A 20,906-nucleotide genomic window follows, 5' to 3' on the forward strand; every position below is an offset into this window, starting at 1 on the left:
ATTAAAAGTTTTAAAAATGATATTAAATGTAATTTTATTTTGAGAATACAAATTTTGGACTGTTATTAAATATCTTAAAATATTAAAAATTACTTTCAGAAACCGAATGAAAAAAATTATTAAATGATTAAAAATTATTTTCTAAAATAAAATTATTATCAAGTACACCAGAACAATCCCCATCCTGGTCACCGTGGGAATTGGCATCCTCCCGTGGAGCTTCCCACTCGAAATATCTCGCGCTCGCGCTCGCAGAGACCGAACCGAAAGGCGTCCCGCGACCGCTCTCGCAGCTCGCGAGAGCTCACCGAGAAAGAACCTCAGCCGCTCCGTAGCCATGGCGGCCACCCTTTTCCTCTCTCCTCCCGCATTCACGAACAAGCCGCGCTTTCTCGCTTCTTCCTCCCCAAGCGCGACGAGTTCTCCTTCTCCTTCTTCTTCTTCTTCTTCCAGAGTAGTAATGGGGGAGCATCGCCCCACGAGAAGCCCGGACTCCTCCGTCTCCATCGACCCCGGCTCGCGGCCGAGCGATCCGGTCAGGATGCCCACGGCCCCGTGGATGAGAGGCCCTCTCCTCGTCCCGCCCCGCGAGGTCTTGGACCTCTCGAGGCCTCGGAGCGGCAACAGAGGCTCCGGCGATCGGAAACCCGAGAAGTCGGATCGAGCTCTCCTCGACCGGGCCAGTGGCGTCAGAGGAAACAAGGCGGTGCGGATGATCGTGCGGAGCATCGAGAAGCTCGCGGGGAGGGGCGAGGCGGGCGGAGGAGGGGACGAATCGGGGGAGGTCGAGTTCGGGCTCTGTCTGGGGCCGTTGAAGGCGGAGGAGAGGAAGGAGGGAGGAGCCCGGTCGGGTTTTGGCGGGAAAATGCCGTGGGTGAGGGAAGGCGAGAAGGCGGTGTTCGGGAGGGCGAAGGCGGAGAAGGCGGCGGACGTGGCGGAACTGAGCCTCGAGAAGGAGTTGCTGGGGAGGCTGAGGAAGGAGGCCGCGAAGCTGCGGAAGTGGGTGAAGGTGAAGAAGATTGGAGTGTCCCAGGCGGTTGTGGATGAGATTAAGTGGACTTGGAGGAGGAACGAGCTCGCCATGGTGAAATTCGACGTCCCTCTGTGCCGCAACATGGACAGAGCTCAAGAAATCCTCGAGGTTCTTTCACTTTCCTGTCCCTCTTGACGAGATTCCATCGTCTTGATATCTTGCTGTGGTCCTCCGGTTATGCGGAATCAGAAGCTTTGGAACGTGACTTGTAAAATTTAAAGCTGTTGTTGGTTACAATGGGGGATTGGAATATCTGAGCTTGTCCTTGATATTCCTGACTGCTTGCTTGTGCATGAGGTTGGGCAACATGATGAGTCAAGAGTACCTTCGTTGCTCTTGAATCTTGATGGCTTCCTTTCCTCCTTGTGATTAGACAGTGGCTCATTGACATTAACTAACAAGGTGGTTATGGAATAAAAGATTCATGTTTTTATGAATTTAAAATTGGTGTTGCTTTAGAAATCATACAGTCCGGGGCATTGTCTGGATTGTGTGTGCGTTTGGTTTTGTTCTCTTTCAACAGAGAAAGAGAGGAAAAAAGGGACCAAAGTACTCACTCCTGCTCTTCTCGTATGTCAATCATCTCCTTACTGGCACATCTCACTTCTTTGGCTGGAATGTTGGTGGAGTAACACATGCTGAACTTTTGGTGGAGTGATTCATGAGCCATAACTGGGATGACACTGTTCAAATGAAATAATTTTCACTGTTGAATTTCCTTATGCCTCTGTTTAATTTATGCTGGTATACAGTTTAGACTGTTACGATAGAAACCAAAAAATATTTAAAAAGTTGGAACCCCTTTCTCATTGTTGCCATTACCTTATCTAGGTTATGTTTTCCAGTTATGTATGATGAAGGGAAGCTTCCCATGGTTGATTCCTTGATTGTTTCTTGTGAATAGATGAAGACTGGCGGCTTGGTTATTTGGAGGAAAAAAGACATTCTTGTCTTATACAGGGGAATCCACTATCCCTATAAAGTCTTTCAGGAGAAGGACCACATCCCAGCTAATGGTCAAGAAAGACTTTCCTTTGTCTGCATGCAGTCTAACCCTAAACATGTCATGTCTATAACACCGTTGAAAGATAATCAACGTATTCTGGATGAGAAGATGAAAGGAGAGGATGGACAAAGGCAGTCTACTGCCATCTCAATAGACTATAAAGCATGTTCTGAGTCAATCAATGGTTCACTGTATGAGAGGGAAACTGATAGATTGTTGGATGGCTTGGGTCCTCGCTTTGTTGACTGGTGGATGCACAAGCCATTGCCTGTAGATGCTGATTTGCTTCCAGAAGTGGTACCTGGCTTTAGTCCCCCGCTAAGACTCTGTCCCCCAAATGAACGGCCAAAGCTCACTGATGATGAGTTAACATATTTAAGGAAGCTTGCTCACCCATTGCCAACTCATTTTGTCCTTGGTATGAAAATCTTCCTAGTAACTCTTCGTTTGTTTTTCCAGAAATAAATTTCAACAAGGGACATCTTATATTGTTGTAAAGAGGATAGTTGATTCTTAGTTGGTCTTGTTTAGTTGGTGAAAGGCAGAAGATCTAATTGAATATTCTTTCCTTTTGACTTGCTAACTTCAAAATTTATATGATCACCTGAAATGTTGGTAAGCCAGCTAAGTTCCTTCAAGAGCTTCTTCAGTTATTTTAAGCTGCATCAACACTTTATGGTAAATGAACATTCAATTGATGCATTATGATAGTCTTCCAGTAACATGCAATTTGCTAGCAGCATTGTGCACCAGCATGAGGTGGCTGTGTTTAAGGTTTTTTGGTTGTTGTCACTTCTTCATATTGAAGGGAGAAACAGGAAATTGCAAGGGTTAGCTGCTGCAATTATGAAATTATGGGAGAAGAGTCTTATAGCCAAGATTGCGGTGAAGTGGGGTGTACCTAACACTAACAATGAGCAAATGGCAGATGAGCTCAAGGTGAGTCATAAATAACTGTGCATTCTGCTAAAATAAATGATAGACATCTCCAGTCACACCTTGGAGAACATTGCAGTGTCTCACTGGAGGGATTCTGCTGCTACGAAACAAGTTCTACATTATACTTCATAGAGGCAAGGACTTTCTTCCTCAAACACTTACAAGTTCAATAGTGAAGAGGGAATTGGAGCTGAGAGAATGCCAAGTTATTGAGGAAGATGCAAGAATAAAGGCGTCTGAAAGATTAGCTGCAGCAAATGAGCCATTGGCAAAGGCTTGCTCCATGGGAACACTATCAGAATTCCTAAAAATCCAGACAGATTTTCAGGAGCAGATAAGAGGAGTGGGGGAGGTCAATATCAGAGTGGTGGTGGAAATAGAAAGACTAAAGAAGGAGCTACGACAGGAGCAGCACAAGCTTTTCATTGTAAGGTCCACAGCTATTGCCTTAATTCTGTTTGGCATGCTGTTTGTGATAACATGAATAGTGTCTGTGCAGCTTAAAAGTAAGATGAGCAAGTCAGCAAAACAGCTGTCAAAGTTGAATTCTGGATGGAGACCTGCCAAGGAGGACACAGACAAAGAGATGATGACAGAAGAGGAAAAAGAGTGTTTGAGGAAGATAGGACTGAAAATGGACGGTAGTTTAGTGCTGGGTGAGAAAAACAATTACTTGTGTTATCATCCAAGTTTCCCTTCTTCTTTTGCTCTGGGAATGCCATATTTGACCTCATATATTGGAAAAAATGAATAATGACTCAAGTTTGACTGTTATCACATGCTAGTACTTCTGCAAGTCTCATGGTTGGACTAATCTGTTTATTTGTCAAACAATCATGCCACCACAGCTAGGCTTCTAATTCATTCATTTGCTCGTTAGAACTGAAAATAGAGGTAGAATCTTTGTAAACGATCTGTTGATTAGAAGATCATTAGTTTCTTGCAGTACTACTCTTTTCAGTCCTCTTAGTCGTTTCATTCATACCGTCTTCAGGAAGGCGTGGTGTCTTTGATGGTGTTATTGAAGCAATGCATCAGCACTGGAAGCATAGAGAAGTGGTCAAGGTCATTTCTATGCAGAGGGCATATCCACAGGTCATGTGTACTGCAAAACTGCTCGAAGCAGAAACTGGTGGGATTTTAGTTTCAGTTGACAAGCTGAAGCATGGCCATGGTATAATCATATACCGTGGCAAAAACTACAAGCGTCCTGTAAAGTTGTCAACAGAGCATCTACTAACAAAAAGAAAAGCACTTCTGCGATCTCTTGAAATGCAGCGATTTGGTGTAAGTGAAGATCCACCTTTCTGAACCAACCATTTCATTTCTGGATTTATGTCATCATTTTCTTGGTGGCACGTATTTAGCTGCATCTATTGAGGTTGAAGCTTCTTTTTTTCTCAGTCACTGAAGTTTTTTGCAAATCGAAAGCAACGGAAGATCTCTGACTTGCAACTGAAACTGGTAAATGTTGAAGTGTTTGTAATGATATAGTTTACTCAATTCTTGTGCTAGCATCATATTAAGGTTTAATAAAGTAACATTTTGACTTTCTTCTGTGTAGATGGGATTTATCTGGTTTTACTTCTTGTAAGTGTAATTAATGGGATGCTTTCTGGAAAATTTGTAGGCAGAACTAAAAGATCAGCTGGGACAATAAAGACAGAATACGATGAAGTTTGTAAATCATCATAAAGGGCATTTCTGTGGTTTTCAGTACACGAAATGCACAAGGATTCCTTTGTGGCATGAAATGAATTATGAAGGTTCTCATCCATCATTTGGGATTCCTTGTACAATCTGGTTGCTTGACTTCTTTTGAGTGGAAGTGGAACTGAGGGCAGCAGATTGCACAAACTCCATGGTGCCTGATTTTGTTACTTGGGACCTCCTATGGCAGAGCTCATTATATCGGGGTGAGCATGCAACGACAATGGTATGGCTCTAACATTTGCACTGGACTTCCCATCTTTTTATTGGACATGCCATCTAAAGCGCACTTTCAGAATAATCAAAATCTGGGGAAATTTTCTCTTTGGCCTCCTAATTCATGGCAAATTTGGCACTTAAGACACTAAACTAGAGGGACATTGCCATATTCTGGTAGATTCACCATAAAGTGCCTGCAGCCCCTCTGCAAGCAATTCACTTTATACAACTTTTCACTCTGAACTATTAGCTTTTTAGCCTTTGCCCCTTGAACCCATTAAGAATTTACGGAACATCTGAGAGAAATTTCAGTGTAATGAATCAAATACTTCACTTAAGGAAAGTGCCATCTTTTCAATTTCTTGGTTGAAAGATGAGAGATGTTGCGTGGCACAAAATATGTCTCATAGATGGAACTAAGAAAAAATCTAGTGCTAATGTGGGTTCTCTAAAATTATCGTTATCTAGATTCCATTTGCTTTGATAGGTCTAATGACATTTTATAATTGAATATTTTTGTTCCATTTTGAAGTGTGGATGGGGAAGCAAGTGTAAGTGACTGAATAAAACTAAGAATCCTATCTACAACTATGTCTCATTTTCCAATTTCCTGTACTTTGCTTTGCTCCATGTTAAATTGCATTTAGATCTATGTGCGGCTCTGGACTTCAGGAATATGAAGGGCATGCTTTTCGGATTAATCACCAGGGTTGGATTGTTGGGTCTACAAGTACAGTGGAGCCTCTGAGCCTAGTGCTTCACTTGCCAGTTAATAAGTCATTCACTCCCGCTAACATAAGGGCGGTTGGAAGGTTGTGATCAAATGGCATTGACCCCTTCAGGTTTATCTTTAATTTATCCTTTTAACCATTCACAATACAGATATATACTGGAGCCTCATCTCCCACGATCACTAGAATCTCTCTTTTCTCTGTTTCTTTTCCTTCTTGGTGATTGTGGCATTGCTAAGTGAACTTGCTCTCATTGACAAGACATCCTAATGTCAATCAAGCTGTATAAACAGAGTTATTCAAATGGAATTAATAGCTTTCTCTAACTCCAACTGTTGAAATGGGCGTTAAGATAGTTGATACTATGGGTCTATGAGGCTATAGCCACTGCATGCTATGGTGTGGTGTTTTCTCCGTGTGAGGTAATGGCTTCTTTCATATTCAGTTGTGGAGAAACTAGCGACAAGTAATAGCACTTCCTTTGTGTATCAGAATCAGGTCGATCTGTTTCATGTACCATCTCTCTGTCAGATGTCATTCGAATTAATCCCAAGGCATCCAGCCAGGTGAACGATAGCAGCTCCTGTTTACTAATGGATCTGCCGTTGAATTGGGCAAAGAGAACCTAGAGAAAAATCTGTGGTCATTAGAAAAATGAAACAGCTAACTGCTAATTTCCTCGTTTTTCTTCCACTAATAACTTTTGCTGTTGCGGAAGACACTTTTGGCCAGTTTATAAGTATACTTTCAGGAAATACGTGTAAACTTGGTAGTTTTGCATGCACATTGTTTCTGAATACAGTGCGTATAACTCTAGCTTTCCCTCTGTGCTGTGGCCTTTAACTCCTGTATGCGTTGCTACTTCAAGCATTAATGATAATGATGATCCTTAAAAATGACTTGGTGCTTATGGTTAAAGATGACAGGGCTGAGATAGGTGGTACTTGCAAGATTTCAGGGTTTCCTTCCAAGATGATATTTCTAGTTTCTTCCATAGAAAAAGTAAAAAGCTTCCTTCCAACATTTCAGTAACCTTGGAAATTGACGATGCTTGGACAAATCGGTTCGGATGCACCACAAAAACTACGTGTCTTGCCAAATTTGTAACATTAGTGATGTCATCATAGTGAATTCTGACAATAACATCTGTTACACTTTGTTATCTTTGATATGGCGAGTGCCTAGTACCTCTAAATTTTGTGGTCCAAGACCATTACACGTTCTTGGTCCATTTCACCCCTCGTCTTGAGAGGAATTATCTAGAGAGGTGTCTATGGGCAGACAAGATCTGGAGTTGTTTCTGTTACGGTAGAGGCCACTTTGAACAGCTTGGTTAACGTAAAAATAAAAATTACGACAATTGCTCAGATTGTATTTGTCTACCAATTAAGATTCAAAGAAGCAATGTGATTGAAGTGACATATGCATGAGAATAAATGGGGTTGAAGCCATAGCTCCGGAGCTTTGGCCCTACGAAACAAAGGGATTTCTAATCTTCCTGGCGGAAATGACAGTTGACGGTCGTATTCCCAGTACGATGGGGTGCAAGCTGCTATTGGTTTCGTACCGATGCATAGTTCTCTCCTCTTTGTGGCTCTTGCCCTTGGTGGCTCTAGCTATTGGTGAACGTCCCTGACGGGGAGATTATTTCAAAATTTCTTGGCGATGCTATTGGAGAAGACGAGGCTGGGTTCGGTGACATAGGCAAGAGTTCGAGGCTGCCTTCAAGCATCTCTATCGCCTTTGAAATTGAGGGACGATCGGATGGATTTGCATGAATGCACCATATGCTGATGATGATGATCTTTCTCGCTATATCTTCCTCCTCTTCTGTGGTGATACCATCCAATTGTAGACCTTTGTCTGGGTCAAGTGCCTATATACCATGTCGGCGAAGTACATTTTGCTACTGTCCGACTTGTGGTCATTGGAGTTACTTCTTCCACCTGTCATCCCTAGAACCAACATCCCGTAGCTGTGCACATCTGACATGTGTGCAATGGCCAGCACTCTGCACTTTCTCTCGTACATGATCTGCAAATCGCTTTTAATTTCAAGCTAAAGATGCGAACACTAGCTATGTAAGGGAATTCGGTTGCTATTTTGCTATACATGTTGCCATGTTGGTATTCTGTTTTCTACCTAAAATCACAGTTTCTCCACCTCCTGGTCCTCGCTGTTGATGAACACTGATGACGACGATGTGGTTGTTTCAAAATGTTTCGGTGATACCGGTGGAGAAGTCAAATAGGGTTTTGGCGGTATGGGCAAGAGGTCAAGGCTACCTTCCAACATCTCTATCGCCTTAGAAATCGAAGGTCGAATTGATGGATTAGTTTGAATGCACCATATACTCACGGTGATCATCTTTCTTGCTATCTCCTCCTCCTCGGGCGTGCTGATCCCCCTCAATTGCAGACCTTTGCTCGGCTCAAGGTGCCTATATACCAATTCGGGGAAGTACATATGGCTACCGTTTGATAGTCGTGCATCAAAATTATCTCTCCCACCTATCATTTCAAGAATCAACATTCCATAGCTGTAGACATCAGACTTGTGAGAGACTCCTCCGAAATTCCTAGAGATGACTTCAGGAGCAATGTACCCGAATGTTCCTCTTGTGCCTAACATTGATACGATACTCTCCCCTCCTTTGCACAGCTTGGCAAGGCCAAAATCTGAAATTTTCGGAATTAAATTCTGATCAAGTAGAATGTTTTGAGGTTTTATATCAAGATGCAAAATCCTTGTGCTGCAGCCACAGTGAAGGTACTCAAGCCCTCGAGCTACGCCTAGTGCAACTTGGTATAAGATTTTCCATTCTAGAGGACTAGTTCTACTCGCAGCACCCTGACGAGATAGATACTTGTCCAGAGACCCATTGGGCATGTACTCGTATATCAAAGCTCTTCTATTCTTTTCATAGCAGAAACCCAAAAGAGCGACAACATTTACATGGGCTGTTCTGCTAATACTTGTGACCTCATTGATGAATTCTTGTCCATTGCCTTTGGACTCCTTGAGGAATTTCACCGCAACGGGGCGACCATCTTTAAGCTCTCCTTTATACACCTCACCGTACCCTCCTCGACCAAGATTCTCCGTAAGGGAGTTTGTCATTTTTTTGACATCGGTATACTTATATCTTCGTGGAACAAGAGACCCATGATTCCTCATGAACTCGTCAACATCATAGTGATTTTCAGTCCTCTCCTTTTTGAAAAGCTTTGTCTTCCTAATGAAGCAAATCAGTACGATGATAGTCACAGAGACGCTTAGCACGGCTGGAAGAGCTGCATTTGAATTTAATGGAAACATTCAATACTCTACGTAGGCTAGCTAGAGCTCTCAGTGGAAATTAGTCAAGATGAGGTTACCTATCATTAAAATTTTGTGCCTCCCCTTGGAATTTGATCCTGCAATGCAGTAGAAGGATATTTGAATTTCTTTGCTAGTTAGGGCCTATTTGGTAACTAGCCAAATAGTGCTAATTTCTATTCTTTTATTTTTGAAAGTAAATTTTGAACAAAATTGCGTTTGGTAAAATTTTTTATTTCCGGGAATAAATTTCTATTTTTTGTTCCCTGAAGTAAATTTGAAATAGAATCAAGAGTAAAAAAAAGTTGATTCTTGTTTCCGAAAACAATTCTAGGATCAAAAATCTATTTTCTTTTTTTTTTTTTTTCTTGTTCTTCTTCCCTTTTCTTCTTCTTCATCTGTTGCCACTACCGCGGTTGTCGTCTGTCGCCCACCACCGCCGGTCGCCGGCAATCGGTTCGACGAGCTCACTGGAGGCAAGCCTAGCTATCGGCAAGGCGGACCTCATTCAGATCTGGCGAGGTTGAGCTCGCCTAGCCGCCCAGTGGGGCTCAACCTCGCCAGATTTGGGTGAGGCCACTCGCCTAGCCATGGCGAGGCTCGGTTGACGAGGGCCGGCCTCGCGAGGGCCGCGACACTCCGGTGAGGTCGTCGGCCCTCGTTTGGCCGGTCACCGGCCACCGTAAGCGATTGGCCACTTGAAGAAGAAGAATATGAGAAAGAAAGTGAAAAAAAAAAAGAATAAAAGAAAAGAATAAAAGAAAAAAAGTAATAAAATTAATTAAAAATTTTAAAAATAATTTGGAGTAGAAATTTTGAGTACGATACTAAATGCAATTATATTCCGGAATTGAAATTTTGGATAGTTACCAAACTTCTTAAAATACTTAGAAATTGTTCTCGGATAAGAATAAAAAATAATAATTTCTAATTAGAAATTGTTCCTGAGAATAGAAGCGTTACCAAACGCGTCCTTATTGTACCGATTGCATTTGTAAGAAAAAAAAAAACACACAACGGGATTTTCTAAGCTAAATAATTAGCAGAGCCTCTCAGGGCTGTGCACTGTCGTAGGCCTTTATTGAGGCATGAACCTGACAGTCGTGTCTAACATACAATAATTTTAGCCAAAGAGAAACTAGCATATAAAATGCTTTGAGTAAATACGCTCAACAGAGATATGGCAGATTTTATTCAGGGCATACCCGGGCAACTCGATGAGTAGGACTGTTCGCGGCAATAACAGGTGAATTCGCCAGAGTCCTGAACCTGTCCACACTGCCCCCCAGACTTGAGACATTTTTGACACAAACCGTCATCATCTAGCCACTGCATCCCAAACCCTTGATCGATTGCTGCTTTCATTGCGTCCAGGGTCGCGTTAGCCTTGAGGTCCTGAATTGCCGACTGGTTTACTGGAATGATTACACTGGTATTGCAGGTGCCAAGGTAATCCTCTATGGATGCGAGGTTTGCATTGGTGAGATCACCGGCTTTCCTCGCCAAGACATAACCAACAGTACTACTCTGATTAGTCGTGCAAGTGAAACGACTAGATTCCATCATTGATCCTACATTTGTAGAAGAACTCGATGGGCACCCGTAATAGATGGTCAGGTTGTCAGTGACCGTATCTGAAGTGTAAGTGAAAGGAGCCACTTGGGAGGTATTATGCAGGGACCCGGGACAGAGGTTATACCAGTAGGATGACCTAGCGACAGTAAGAGCCCGCAAGGCGTTATTGATGTGGAGGACTCGGAAGTTTTGGTTCTTGATCGTGATGATTGGTGCGCTTTTGTTACAAGTTACTTGAAACTCGGGCGACAGGCCACAGTAACGCGCCCGGTTGAGACCCCAGAACGGGTAGCTTATGCCTTGCAGGTCGCCGCATTGAATTGTGGAGCTGCAGTTTAAGTACCGCGGATCATCAGCACAGAAAGACATTGGAGCTTGGATGAGGTTCAGGAATGTATTCAAGAAACAGAGGCCCAATACAGGGAAGATACGGAGAGGCTGATGCATTCCCTTTTTTCCTGCAAATCTAGTGCGCATGCACAGAGAGAGAGAGAGAGAGAGAGAGAGAGAGAGAGAGAGAGAGAGGAGGATCCGGACTCAGGTCCAGATGCAAGAGAATGTTAAAAATCCTGTGGACCTTGTCTTCAATAGTAGAACTTGATAAGAAATGTTCGATTAATGTAACCAAATCGTCATATAACCAATTTGTGAGAGTTGACCCTGATGGACAAGAACTCCCCCAGATAGATATTATTGCAATATTCAGTTGCAGGCCAATGTCCACAGAAAATGACAAAGCTGGAAAGTGGGAAAGAGAGAATGTCTATTATTGGCTTGGGTAAGAGAGAGAGAATTCATATATCTGGTTAAATTTGTCATCAATCTGAGTCCTTTCTATTCCATAATGCCTTAATTGCTGGATCAAAGAGAATTCCCTGACGTCCATTGCCTATCGTCTGCTCAAAGAGCGAGTTGACCATGATACGATTCGGCCGTTTCTTTGTAGAATTATGGAAGAAATTCACTTTCGACACGAGTCATACGCAATTCAATACTCATCAGTGTCGGCTGGGTCCGCCTCTCGTGGGGCCCAGCTGACATTAGATAAAAGAAAAAATAATTCATAAAGTCAAAAGCAAAAAAAGAAAGAAGTGAGCGAGTGCTGCTTCGAGCGTGAGTGCGCACGTGAGAGTGAGGAGAGAAAGAGAGAGAGAGAGAGAGAGAGAGAGAGAGAGAGAGAGAGAGCCAAAAAAATAAAAAAAACAGAGTGCCTTCACCGAGAGAGAGCACGCGAAGGAAAAGAAGACGCCTGAGATTTTGTGGCCTTGGTTTGAAGGCCAAACGTTGATGAAATTAGTTGAAAATTTGAATACTTTGTTTGTGAGATAGAGGCCTTATGAGTTGATCAGTTTTGTTTCTTGAGAACCTCCTCTCCTCCAAATTTTTCAATTGCGGTTAAAGTTTTCTTATTTTATTTATATTAATCCAGCTTTGTGTGGTAAGGAAATATGATTATATTTTTGATATTGAGCTTCTAGTGTGCCTCTGGTGCATGACTAGAGTAACACTTTGTGTATCCCTATTATTCTTAATAATTAGTGAAAGTTTTTGAACGATTCATAATTTTTCTAGCGTTAGGTTTGTCATTGGCTTTGTCTTATCATCATTTCAGTATTATATATTGCTGGTTGTTGTTGGGATTAAGTCGATTTTGATCATTTTAGTTTTGAGGGAAAAATTGATCCTAAATTAGGCCTAATTCTCGGTAAATTATTGCTCGGTTCTTCCCAACAATCAGTCCTCGGACTTATGACTCCGAACCCGCATTGGAAACATTCTCAAAAGTAGACCAGCCAATTTTGTCGCTCGAAGCTTCAGTGGGGTTGGTTTGAGAGGAATAGATCTTAAGAAACGAACAAGCTGTCAAAGGAAGCAACAAAAACGATAAGATTGGTCCTCCCAGCTTGGTAAGACGATATAAAATTAATGGCTTGACATAGTCAGAAAGCTGATATAATTTTTTTTTCCCTAATCAAAAGGGGACACTATGACCAAGGCATTATTTCAGTTCATTTATGGTGTGAAAAGAATGTTGAGTGTATTTAATGGGCAATTCATTAACCATGATGCAAAATTTCATATGTTTGTGTCCAGTCTTATCAAGATCAAGGCTCAGAGAGCTTGCCCAAAGCCAAACCTCTATTATCAGGAAAACGGGCTTAGCAGGTCGAATGATGTCCGAATTAGTTTTCACGTACCTCAGCATTGCTCTTCTACGTCAGACATTTACATGTCGAAGGCCAATTGAGCGTGACACATCGGTGATGGTATGATGAGCAGACTTTTGTCTCTTAAAGTAACAAAGCATTCCATTGTCAACTTAATCATGGCCATAGGAAAGAGAAAAGAAAGAAACTTTTTAATATAATCCATCATGAACTAGAAGCCCGTCAGACTTAAGAAATCCATGCCATTTCAATTCTATATTTTAGGATGAATTGGAATAAATTGAAATTCATTCACTTTAATATGAACAAATTTAACATAATGCTATTTCCAATTTAATATGACCACACTTCGATTCTAGATTGGAATTTCTTCAAGATGAACATAGTAAGCTTTGAATATTACAATTCATGGAGTTAGAAACCAAACAGATTGACCAATTGATATCCTTCACCTCCTTCATATGAACCTTAGTCAAAATTTGTTGCAAAAAGCTTTGTAAAATGCTTTTGATACTACCTAAGCTTCACCCAATGCAATATTTGTTCCATGTGCTTCATCCCAAATTCTAGCTTCCTCTTTTTTGTATTCACCATCAGTGAACTCCATGTGCTCAGAATATGAAGGTGGTCTCGCCGGTGAAGATAGAAAAGAGCTCACTGACCATCCCTATTGCACATTAACATTGTTAAGTTGCATGTGGCGTTGTGCAAAAAAGTCCCACATTAGAGAATCGGTGTAGTGTGGAGCAATTAATATATCCTAGTTTGCTCATAATTCATTAACTTAAGTTTTTAACTGTAGGTTGGTCCAAACGGATATGTTGATGGGCTTAGATTTGGGCTCTTCCCTAATGATCTCACTAAACAATAGTATTAGGCTTATGTTATATACTCCTAACAAAAATGATAGGATTTTGCAATTAAATCAACAACTTTTACAACTTTTGCTGAAGAATAAATGACATAAATGGTCTTTGAACTTTGGCCCAATTTGCAATGTGATATTTCAACTTTAAATTTATTTAATGTGGTCCTAAACTTTAGCCCATTGTTTAATGTAGTCCGTGAACTTTTAATTTCTTCAATATGGTTCCTAGAATTTTGATACATATTTAATTTAGTCTCGAAACTATAAGAAAATTTTCAATGTTAAAGTATATGAAAATGTTCAATGTTATTCTTCCATTTATTTAAGTTCAGGGATAATATTGAAATTTTTCGTACGGTTTAGGACTAAATTAAATATATACCAAAAGTTCATGGTTCATATTGAACAAATTAAAAGTTCAGAATTACATTGTATATTGGACAATAGTTTATGGACCATATTAAATAAATTTAAAGTTTAGGGACCATATTAAAATTTGAAGACCATTTGTGTCATTATCCGTTCAATGAACGAATCCATTAACTTTTGTGTGCCATTATGATCTTCCTTTTGTAGGGGTCAACAAAAACAACTTTCACTTGGACCCCACCGAAGATTCAAACTCATGACTTTCTTGAGTAGATGTCCACTGTGCGTCTTCTTAAGATTAATAGATAATGCCACAGCAACAATTCTTCAACAACAAAAGAGGATTCAGTTAATAATGTTGATTTACATCATCCAACTTGAAATGGTTTTCATACGTTAGCTCAAACTTGAGGTATAATTTAACAATTCTTTATCATGGCTCGACTTTTGAAACCACATCACAATACTCATCATTCATGCTACTCTTCCATTGCCCCGATGGATGCCAATTGAGCTCAAGTTTGCCAAATGAATATGCTTTGTCATCACGTCTGTCAATTTCTCCGCTATCTCTATCTTCTTCATCATGTTTGTCGAGTTCTTAGATTGTCTGAGTGCCATAACTATTTGATAACATTTAGTGCAAGTGCTATACAATGTCAAATTTTCAATACTTAGGTAAATGTTTTTAAAAAGTTTTGACATTCAAGTGAATGTTTGTTATAATTTATAGTAGTCAAGTGGTTAAAAAAAGAGAGTTATGGCACTGTGTTTGTCTGCTTTATTAATCTGAGAACATGTTTCAAGTTTGAATCCATGAAGGAATCCGATTCCAATAGAAATTCCAAATAAATAGGATTTGTGTATTTGACGTCTGAACAAGTAAGCAACTATTGAAATACTTTACATGAGTTGGATTCTTAATTGGAGTAGATTTAGTTCAAGCCAGTTAAGAGGATTTCCTATTTTGCATCCAAATAGGTGTGGGTTTTGATTTTAGCACACCAGAGTAGAGGACCTTTGGCTCAAAACAATCAATTCATCAGCATTTTGGTGACATCCTGAATAAATTGCAAGTGCTTTGAAGCCAATAAATATTGTGGTAAGATGTGTTAATTCTTTTGAAAGATTGAGAAATTATTTTAAGAGGAATTATGAGGGCTAAACATTGTATGTGTTACTAAATTTAATTATGGATGGAAAACACAGAGAAGGTTTGAGTGATTCGAGTGCACTTATAAACTACTCTTCCCGTGGTGGTCTCATCAATCAAACCAATGACCAATTAATTCCCTTAATATATCTACTTTGCTGTTTTGGTCGCTCGTTTTTCTGCAACATTAGCATTTAGAGAGTTTAAAATACAGGTGTTTGCATCCATCAAGTTCTTCTGGTTTCAGCGGATAGTGGGCATTTTTGGACTCTGGAAGGTGCTCAAGACTGCAACAATCAAACAATTTGAGATCAAGTTTTTTTGAGCTGCATTGATTTCTTTTCATACCGATTGAGGATTTTGTGGTCGACGAAACTTTTAAGATCAAGTGTGGAGGATATGTTATGTGAGTTCCGACGGCGAAAAAGGTGCGCCATACTAATTTTTTTTGAATATGTGTCTAAGGGCCAACACTTCGCACTTTCCCATGTACATAATCTGCAAATTGCTTTTAATTTCAAGCTAAATAAACGAACGCTAGCTACGTAAGGAGATTCGGTTTCTATTTTGCTATAGATGTTGCCATGTTGGTATTCTGTTTTGTACCTTAATCACAGTTTATCCACCTCCTGGCCCTTGCTGTTGATGAACACTGATGACGACGATGTGGTTGTTTCGAAATGTTTGGGCGATACTGGTGGAGAAGTCAAATAGGGTATTGGTGGTATTGGCAAGAGGTCGAGGCTACCTTCTAACATCTCTATCACCTTAGAAATCGAAGGTCGATTTGATGGATTAGTTTGAATGCACCATATACTCACAATGATCATCTTTCTTGCTGTCTCCTCCTCCTCAGGTGTGTTGATTCCCCTCAATTGCAGACCTTTGTCTGGCTCGAGATGCCTATATACCAACTCCGGGAAGTACATTTGGCTACCCTTCGATAGTTGAGCATCATAATTATTTCTGCCGCCTACCATTTCAAGAACCAACATTCCGTAACTGTAGACATCAGACTTGTGAGAGACTCCTCCGAAATTCCTAGAGATTAGTTCAGGAGCAATATACCCTAAGGTTCCTCTTGTGCCTAACATTGACACAACACTCTCCCTCCCTTTGCACAGCTTGGCAAGGCCAAAATCTGAAATTTTCGGAACAAAGTCTTGATCGAGTAGGATATTTTGAGGTTTTATATCAAAATGCAAAATCCTAGTGCTGCAGCCACGGTGAAGGTACTCAAGCCCTCGAGCAACGCCCAGTGCAACTTTGTATGAGATTTTCCATTCTAGAGGACCAGTTGCACTCGAAGCTCCTTGACTAGGAAGATACTTGTCTAGAGACCCGTTGGGCATATACTCATATATCAAAGCTCTTCTATTCTTCTCATAGCAGAAACCTAAAAGAGCGACGATGTTTACGTGGGCTGTTCTGCTGATACTTGTGACTTCATTGATGAACTCTTCTCCATTACCTTTGGACTCCTTAAGGAATTTTACTGCGACGGGGCGACCATCTTTAAGCTTTCCTTTATAAACCACACCGTATCCTCCTTGACCAACATTCACGGAAAGGGAGTTCGTCATTTTCTTGACATCGGTGTACTTATATCTTCTTGGAACAAGAGACCCATGATTCCTCATGAACTCGTCAACATCACAGTGATTTTCACTCCTCTCCTTTTTGAAAAGGTTAGTCTTCCTAATAAAGCAAATCAGCAGGACGGTAGTCATGGAGACACTAAGCGCGGCCAGAAAAGCTGCATTTAAATTTAATGGAAACAGTCAATACTTTGCCTAGGCTAGCTAGAACTTCTCAATTGGAAATTAGTCAAGATAACGTTACCTATCATCAAAATTTTGGGCCCCCCCTTGGAATTTGATCCTGCGATGCAGTAGAAGGACATTTGAATTTCTTCGCTAGTTATTGTACTGATTGCATTTGTATTAAAAAAAAAAAAAATTCATGACGAGATTTGCTAAGCTAAATAATTAGCAGAACCTTTCGGTGCTGTGCATTGTCGAAGGCCTTTATTAAGCCATGAAACTAACAGTGGTGTCTAAAATACAATAAATTTGGCCAAGGGAAACTAGCATGTAAGATGCTTTGAGTAAATACACTCAACAGAAATATGGCGGGTTAAATTCAAGGCATACCTGGGCAACTCGATGAGTGGGACCGCTCGCGGCAATAACAGGTGAATTCGCCAGAGTTCTGAACCTGTCCACACTGCCCGCCCGACTTGAGACATTTTTGACACAAACCGTCGTCATCTGGCCACTGCATCCCAAACCCCTGCTTGATTGCTGCTTTTAGGGCGTCCAGGGTCACGTTTGCCTCAATGTCCTGAATCGCCGACAGGTTTACCGAATGATAACACTGGTATTGCAGGCCCCAAAGTAATCCCTTATGGATGTGAGGTTTGCACTGGTAAAATCACCGGCTTTCTTCACCAAGACATAACCAACAATACTACTCTGATTAGTCGTTGCAAGTGAAACGACTAGATTCCATCATTGATCCTACATTTGTAGAAGAACTCGATGGGCATCCGTAATAGAGGGTCAGGTTGTCAGTGACCGTATCCGAAGTGTAAGTGAAAGGAGCCACTTGGGAGGTATTATGCAGGTACTGGGGACAGAGGTTATACCAGTAGGCTGACCTAGCGACAGTAAGAACACGCGAGGCATTATTGATGTGAAGGACTCGGAAGTTTTGGTTCGTGATTGTGATGATTGGTGCACTTTTGTTACAAGTTATTTGAAACTCGGGTGACAGGCCGCAGTAACGGGCCCGGTTCAGACCCCAGAATGGGTAGCTTACGCCTTGCAGGTCGCCGCATTGAATTGTGGAGCTGCAGTTTAAGTACCGTGGATCATCAGCACAGAAAGATATTGGAGCTTGGATGAGGTTCAGGAATATATTCAAGAAACCGAGGCCCAATACAGGGAAGATACGGTGCGGCTGTTGCATTTTTTTCCCTGCAAATCTAGTGCTTGTGCACAGAGAGAGAGAGAGAGAGAGAGAGAGAGAGAGAGAGGATCAGGAATCAGGTCTAGATGCAAGAGGATGTAAAGGATGATGAAGACCTTGAACTTTAATAATAAAACTGGATGACAAATGTTCGATTAATATAACCAAATTGTGAGAGTTGACCCTGATGGGCAAGAACTCCAGATAGATATTATTGCAATGCTTCGGTTGCAAGTCAACGTCCACGAAAAATGACAAAGCTGATAAGTGGGAAAGAGATAGATATGTCTCTTTTTGGGTAAGAGTGCGAGAAAATTCATTGATTTGGTAAATTTGTCGTCAATATGAGTCCTTTCTTTTCCATAATACCTTGGTGACTGGTTCAAAGGGAACTCATTCAGGGTCACTTCCTTTCCTATATTCAAAGAGCAAGATGATTATTATAAAAATCATACTCAATTCAACAGTCATCAGTACTCGGACCTATGACTCCAAAGCCGCATTTGAAACGTTCTCAAAAGCAGACCAGGCAATATTGTCGCTCGAAACTTTAGTTGGGTTGGTTGAGAGGAACGGATCTAAAGAAACAAACAACTTGCCAAAGGAAGCACAAAAAATGACAGGATTGGTCCTCCCAACTTGGTGAGACGATATAATATTAAGGCTTGACTTAGTCAGAATGTCGATATAATTTTCTCTTGAAACGGGACCATAATGACCAAGGCAATATTTCAGTTCATTTATGGTGTGAATAAGATGTTGAGTGCATCAATTCGACATTTCATCAACCATGCTACAAAAATTTCTGTGTTTGTGTCCAGTTTTGTCAAGATCAAGGCTCAGTGAGCATGCCCAGAGTCATACCCTATTCTCGCAAAAATGGGCTTAGCAGGTCTAGTGTTGTAATTTTCATGTTTCTCAGCAATGCTCTTTTACGTCAGACAAATATTGATCAGAAGGCCAATCGAGCGTGACTCGTCGGTGATGGTATGATGAGCAGACATTTTTCTTAAAGTAACAAAGCAAATTCATTGTCAACTTAATCGTGCCCATTGGAAAGAGAAAAGAAGCTTTTTAATACAATTAGTCACGAAATAAAAGTTCGTCAAACTTATCCATGCCATTTCAATTCTATATTTTAGCACAAGTTGGAATAGATTGGACTTCATTTAGTTTAATATGACCAAACTTAACAAAATGCTATTTCCAATTTAACACGACCAAACTTCGATTCTAGATTGGAATTTATTCAAGATGAACATCATAAGCTTTGAATAGTACAATTCATTGAATTAGAAACCAAACAGATAGACCAATTGGTATCCTTCGCATCCTTCATTTGAACCTTAGTCAAAATTTGTGGCAAAAAGCTATGTGAAATGCTTTTGATACTAGCTAACCTCACCCATTGCAATAACAGATAGACCAATTGGTATCCTTCGCATCCTTCATTTGAACCTTAGTCAAAATTTGTGGCAAAAAGCTATGTGAAATGCTTTTGATACTAGCTAACCTCACCCAATGCAATCTTCGGTCCATATGCTTCATCCCAAATTCTAGCTTCCTCTTCTTCGTAGTCTCTATTGGCGAGCTTCAACATTGAGGTGCTCAGAATTTGAAGGTGGTTGCGTCGGAAAAGATAGAAAGGGTTTTGGTGGCACGAACAAGAGCTCACCAACCATCCTTGTTGCATTGAATATTGATATTATTGAGTTGCGTGTCTGAGTTGTGTTAAAAAATCCCACATTAGAGAATTAATATGGCGTGGAGTAGTTAATATGTCTTAGTTGACCCATAACTTATTAGTTTAAGCTTTTGAGTGAAGGTTGATCCAAATGGATATCTTGATACCTGTGGAGAAGTCAAATAGGTAGTTGGTGGTATAGGTGAGAGTTTGAGGCTACCTTCCGACATCCCAATCATCTTAGAAATTGAAGGTTGATCTGGATGATTAGTTTGAATGCACCATATCCTCACAATGATCATCTTTCTTGCTATCTCCTCCTCGGGTGTGTTAGTCCCCCTCAATTGTTCTTAGCTTGAGATGCCTATATACCTACTCCGAAAAGTACATATGGCTTATGTTTGATAGTTGAGCATTAGAATTATTTCTCCTACCTACCATTTCAAGAACCAACATTCCATAACTGTAGACATTAGACTTGTGAGAGACTCCTCTGAAATTTCTAGAGATTAGTTCAAGAGTAATGTACCTTAAAGTTCCTCTTGTGCCTTATATTGATGCAACACTCCCTCCTTTTCTGCAACTTGGCAAGGCCAAAATTTGAAATCTTCGAAACAAGTCCTAATCAAGTAGGATGTTTTTGTTAAAAGCGCGCAGCAAAAGTCCAATACCTTCACTTGGGGAAATTGCCAAGAAGAAGTCTAAATCCAAGTTCGTCAAAAAATATAGATGGAATAATTATTTTAGCTTTACCATTTCAAACTTATATATGAGTCACTTAGGATCTATTTACTAAACATTATTTGCCTACATAATAACTCTGCTTATTAAATATGGGTTAAAAAATGGATCTATGACCATTTTGACTGTCCTACTCTCGTTGTGCTTAATCTAATAAATCATCGGGAGATAACTTTCAGTTGGCCATGGACGGAGTCAAGAATAGTCATCCATTCTCAGACCTAGGACTCCGAAGCCCGTAGTTGAAACGGTCTCAAAAACAGAGCCAGCCAATTCTGTCGCTCGAACATGCAGTTGGGTGAGGAAGGGATCTAAAGAAAGGAACATCTTGCCGAAGGAATCAATGAGAAACCACAGGATTGGTCCTCCCAACTTTGGAAGACGACATATTACTAATGGCTATATATTGTCGGAATGACGAT

The 20,906-nt window shown here is 40.7% G+C and overlaps 3 protein-coding genes across 6 annotated transcripts; 1 reads left to right on the plus strand and 2 right to left on the minus strand.

The window, feature by feature from the left end:
- Positions 1-200: 200 nt before the first annotated feature.
- On the plus strand, positions 201-6,466 carry LOC104449444 (chloroplastic group IIA intron splicing facilitator CRS1, chloroplastic). 4 transcript variants are annotated; one of them, XR_001988372.2, is made up of 9 exons: positions 201-1,141; positions 1,938-2,457; positions 2,848-2,978; positions 3,055-3,405; positions 3,478-3,634; positions 3,973-4,265; positions 4,383-4,442; positions 4,609-4,914; positions 5,555-6,466. XR_001988372.2 is itself a non-coding variant. In XM_010063602.3 (8 exons), exons 1-8 carry the CDS (start codon positions 338-340, stop codon positions 4,636-4,638), a joined length of 2,346 nt encoding a protein of 781 aa, XP_010061904.2. In that variant the 5' UTR covers positions 201-337; the 3' UTR covers positions 4,639-6,464. The 4 variants fall into 4 exon arrangements, 1 of the variants encoding a protein (XP_010061904.2); XR_726554.3 differs by having other exon boundaries at positions 5,580-6,466; XR_726555.3 differs by having other exon boundaries at positions 5,616-6,466.
- A 1,168-nt stretch (positions 6,467-7,634) lies between these two features.
- On the minus strand, positions 7,635-11,025 carry LOC104449445 (LEAF RUST 10 DISEASE-RESISTANCE LOCUS RECEPTOR-LIKE PROTEIN KINASE-like 2.8). Its single transcript, XM_010063605.3, has 3 exons — positions 10,162-11,025; positions 9,016-9,054; positions 7,635-8,931 (listed from the first exon to the last, which is right to left on the minus strand). The coding sequence occupies exons 1-3, from the start codon at positions 11,006-11,008 to the stop codon at positions 7,787-7,789; spliced, it is 2,031 nt and encodes a 676-aa protein (XP_010061907.2). The 5' UTR covers positions 11,009-11,025; the 3' UTR covers positions 7,635-7,786.
- A 4,675-nt stretch (positions 11,026-15,700) lies between these two features.
- On the minus strand, positions 15,701-19,659 carry LOC104451915 (LEAF RUST 10 DISEASE-RESISTANCE LOCUS RECEPTOR-LIKE PROTEIN KINASE-like 2.1). The gene is made up of 4 exons (XM_039314524.1): positions 19,573-19,659; positions 17,243-17,465; positions 16,182-16,845; positions 15,701-16,130 (listed from the first exon to the last, which is right to left on the minus strand). Exons 1-4 carry the CDS (start codon positions 19,657-19,659, stop codon positions 15,701-15,703), a joined length of 1,404 nt encoding a protein of 467 aa, XP_039170458.1.
- Between the last annotated feature and the right edge of the window lie 1,247 nt (positions 19,660-20,906).

The sequence above is a fragment of the Eucalyptus grandis genome, chromosome 6, assembly GCF_016545825.1.
Source record: "Eucalyptus grandis isolate ANBG69807.140 chromosome 6, ASM1654582v1, whole genome shotgun sequence".
Lineage (NCBI taxonomy): Eukaryota > Viridiplantae > Streptophyta > Magnoliopsida > Myrtales > Myrtaceae > Eucalyptus > Eucalyptus grandis.

Coding starts and splice junctions, on each gene's coding strand:
- LOC104451915 (XM_039314524.1), bottom strand. CDS start 19,659: ATGTTGAAGCTCGCCAATAGAGACTACGAAGAAGAGGAAGCTAGAATT. Junction 17,466..19,572: donor CGAAGATTGCATTGGGTGAG/GTTAGCTAGTAT, acceptor CTGCAATACCAG/TGTTATCATTCGGTAAACCT. Junction 16,131..16,181: donor AGGGAGAGTGTTGTGTCAAT/GTTAGGCACAAG, acceptor ACTAATCTCTAG/GAATTTCGGAGGAGTCTCTC.
- LOC104449445 (XM_010063605.3), bottom strand. CDS start 11,008: ATGCGCACTAGATTTGCAGGAAAAAAGGGAATGCATCAGCCTCTCCGT. Junction 9,055..10,161: donor CTACTCATCGAGTTGCCCGG/GTATGCCCTGAA, acceptor ACTGCATTGCAG/GATCAAATTCCAAGGGGAGG. Junction 8,932..9,015: donor GCACAAAATTTTAATGATAG/GTAACCTCATCT, acceptor ATTCAAATGCAG/CTCTTCCAGCCGTGCTAAGC.
- LOC104449444 (XM_010063602.3), top strand. CDS start 338: ATGGCGGCCACCCTTTTCCTCTCTCCTCCCGCATTCACGAACAAGCCG. Junction 1,142..1,937: donor GAGCTCAAGAAATCCTCGAG/GTTCTTTCACTT, acceptor TCTTGTGAATAG/ATGAAGACTGGCGGCTTGGT. Junction 2,979..3,054: donor AAATGGCAGATGAGCTCAAG/GTGAGTCATAAA, acceptor AGAACATTGCAG/TGTCTCACTGGAGGGATTCT.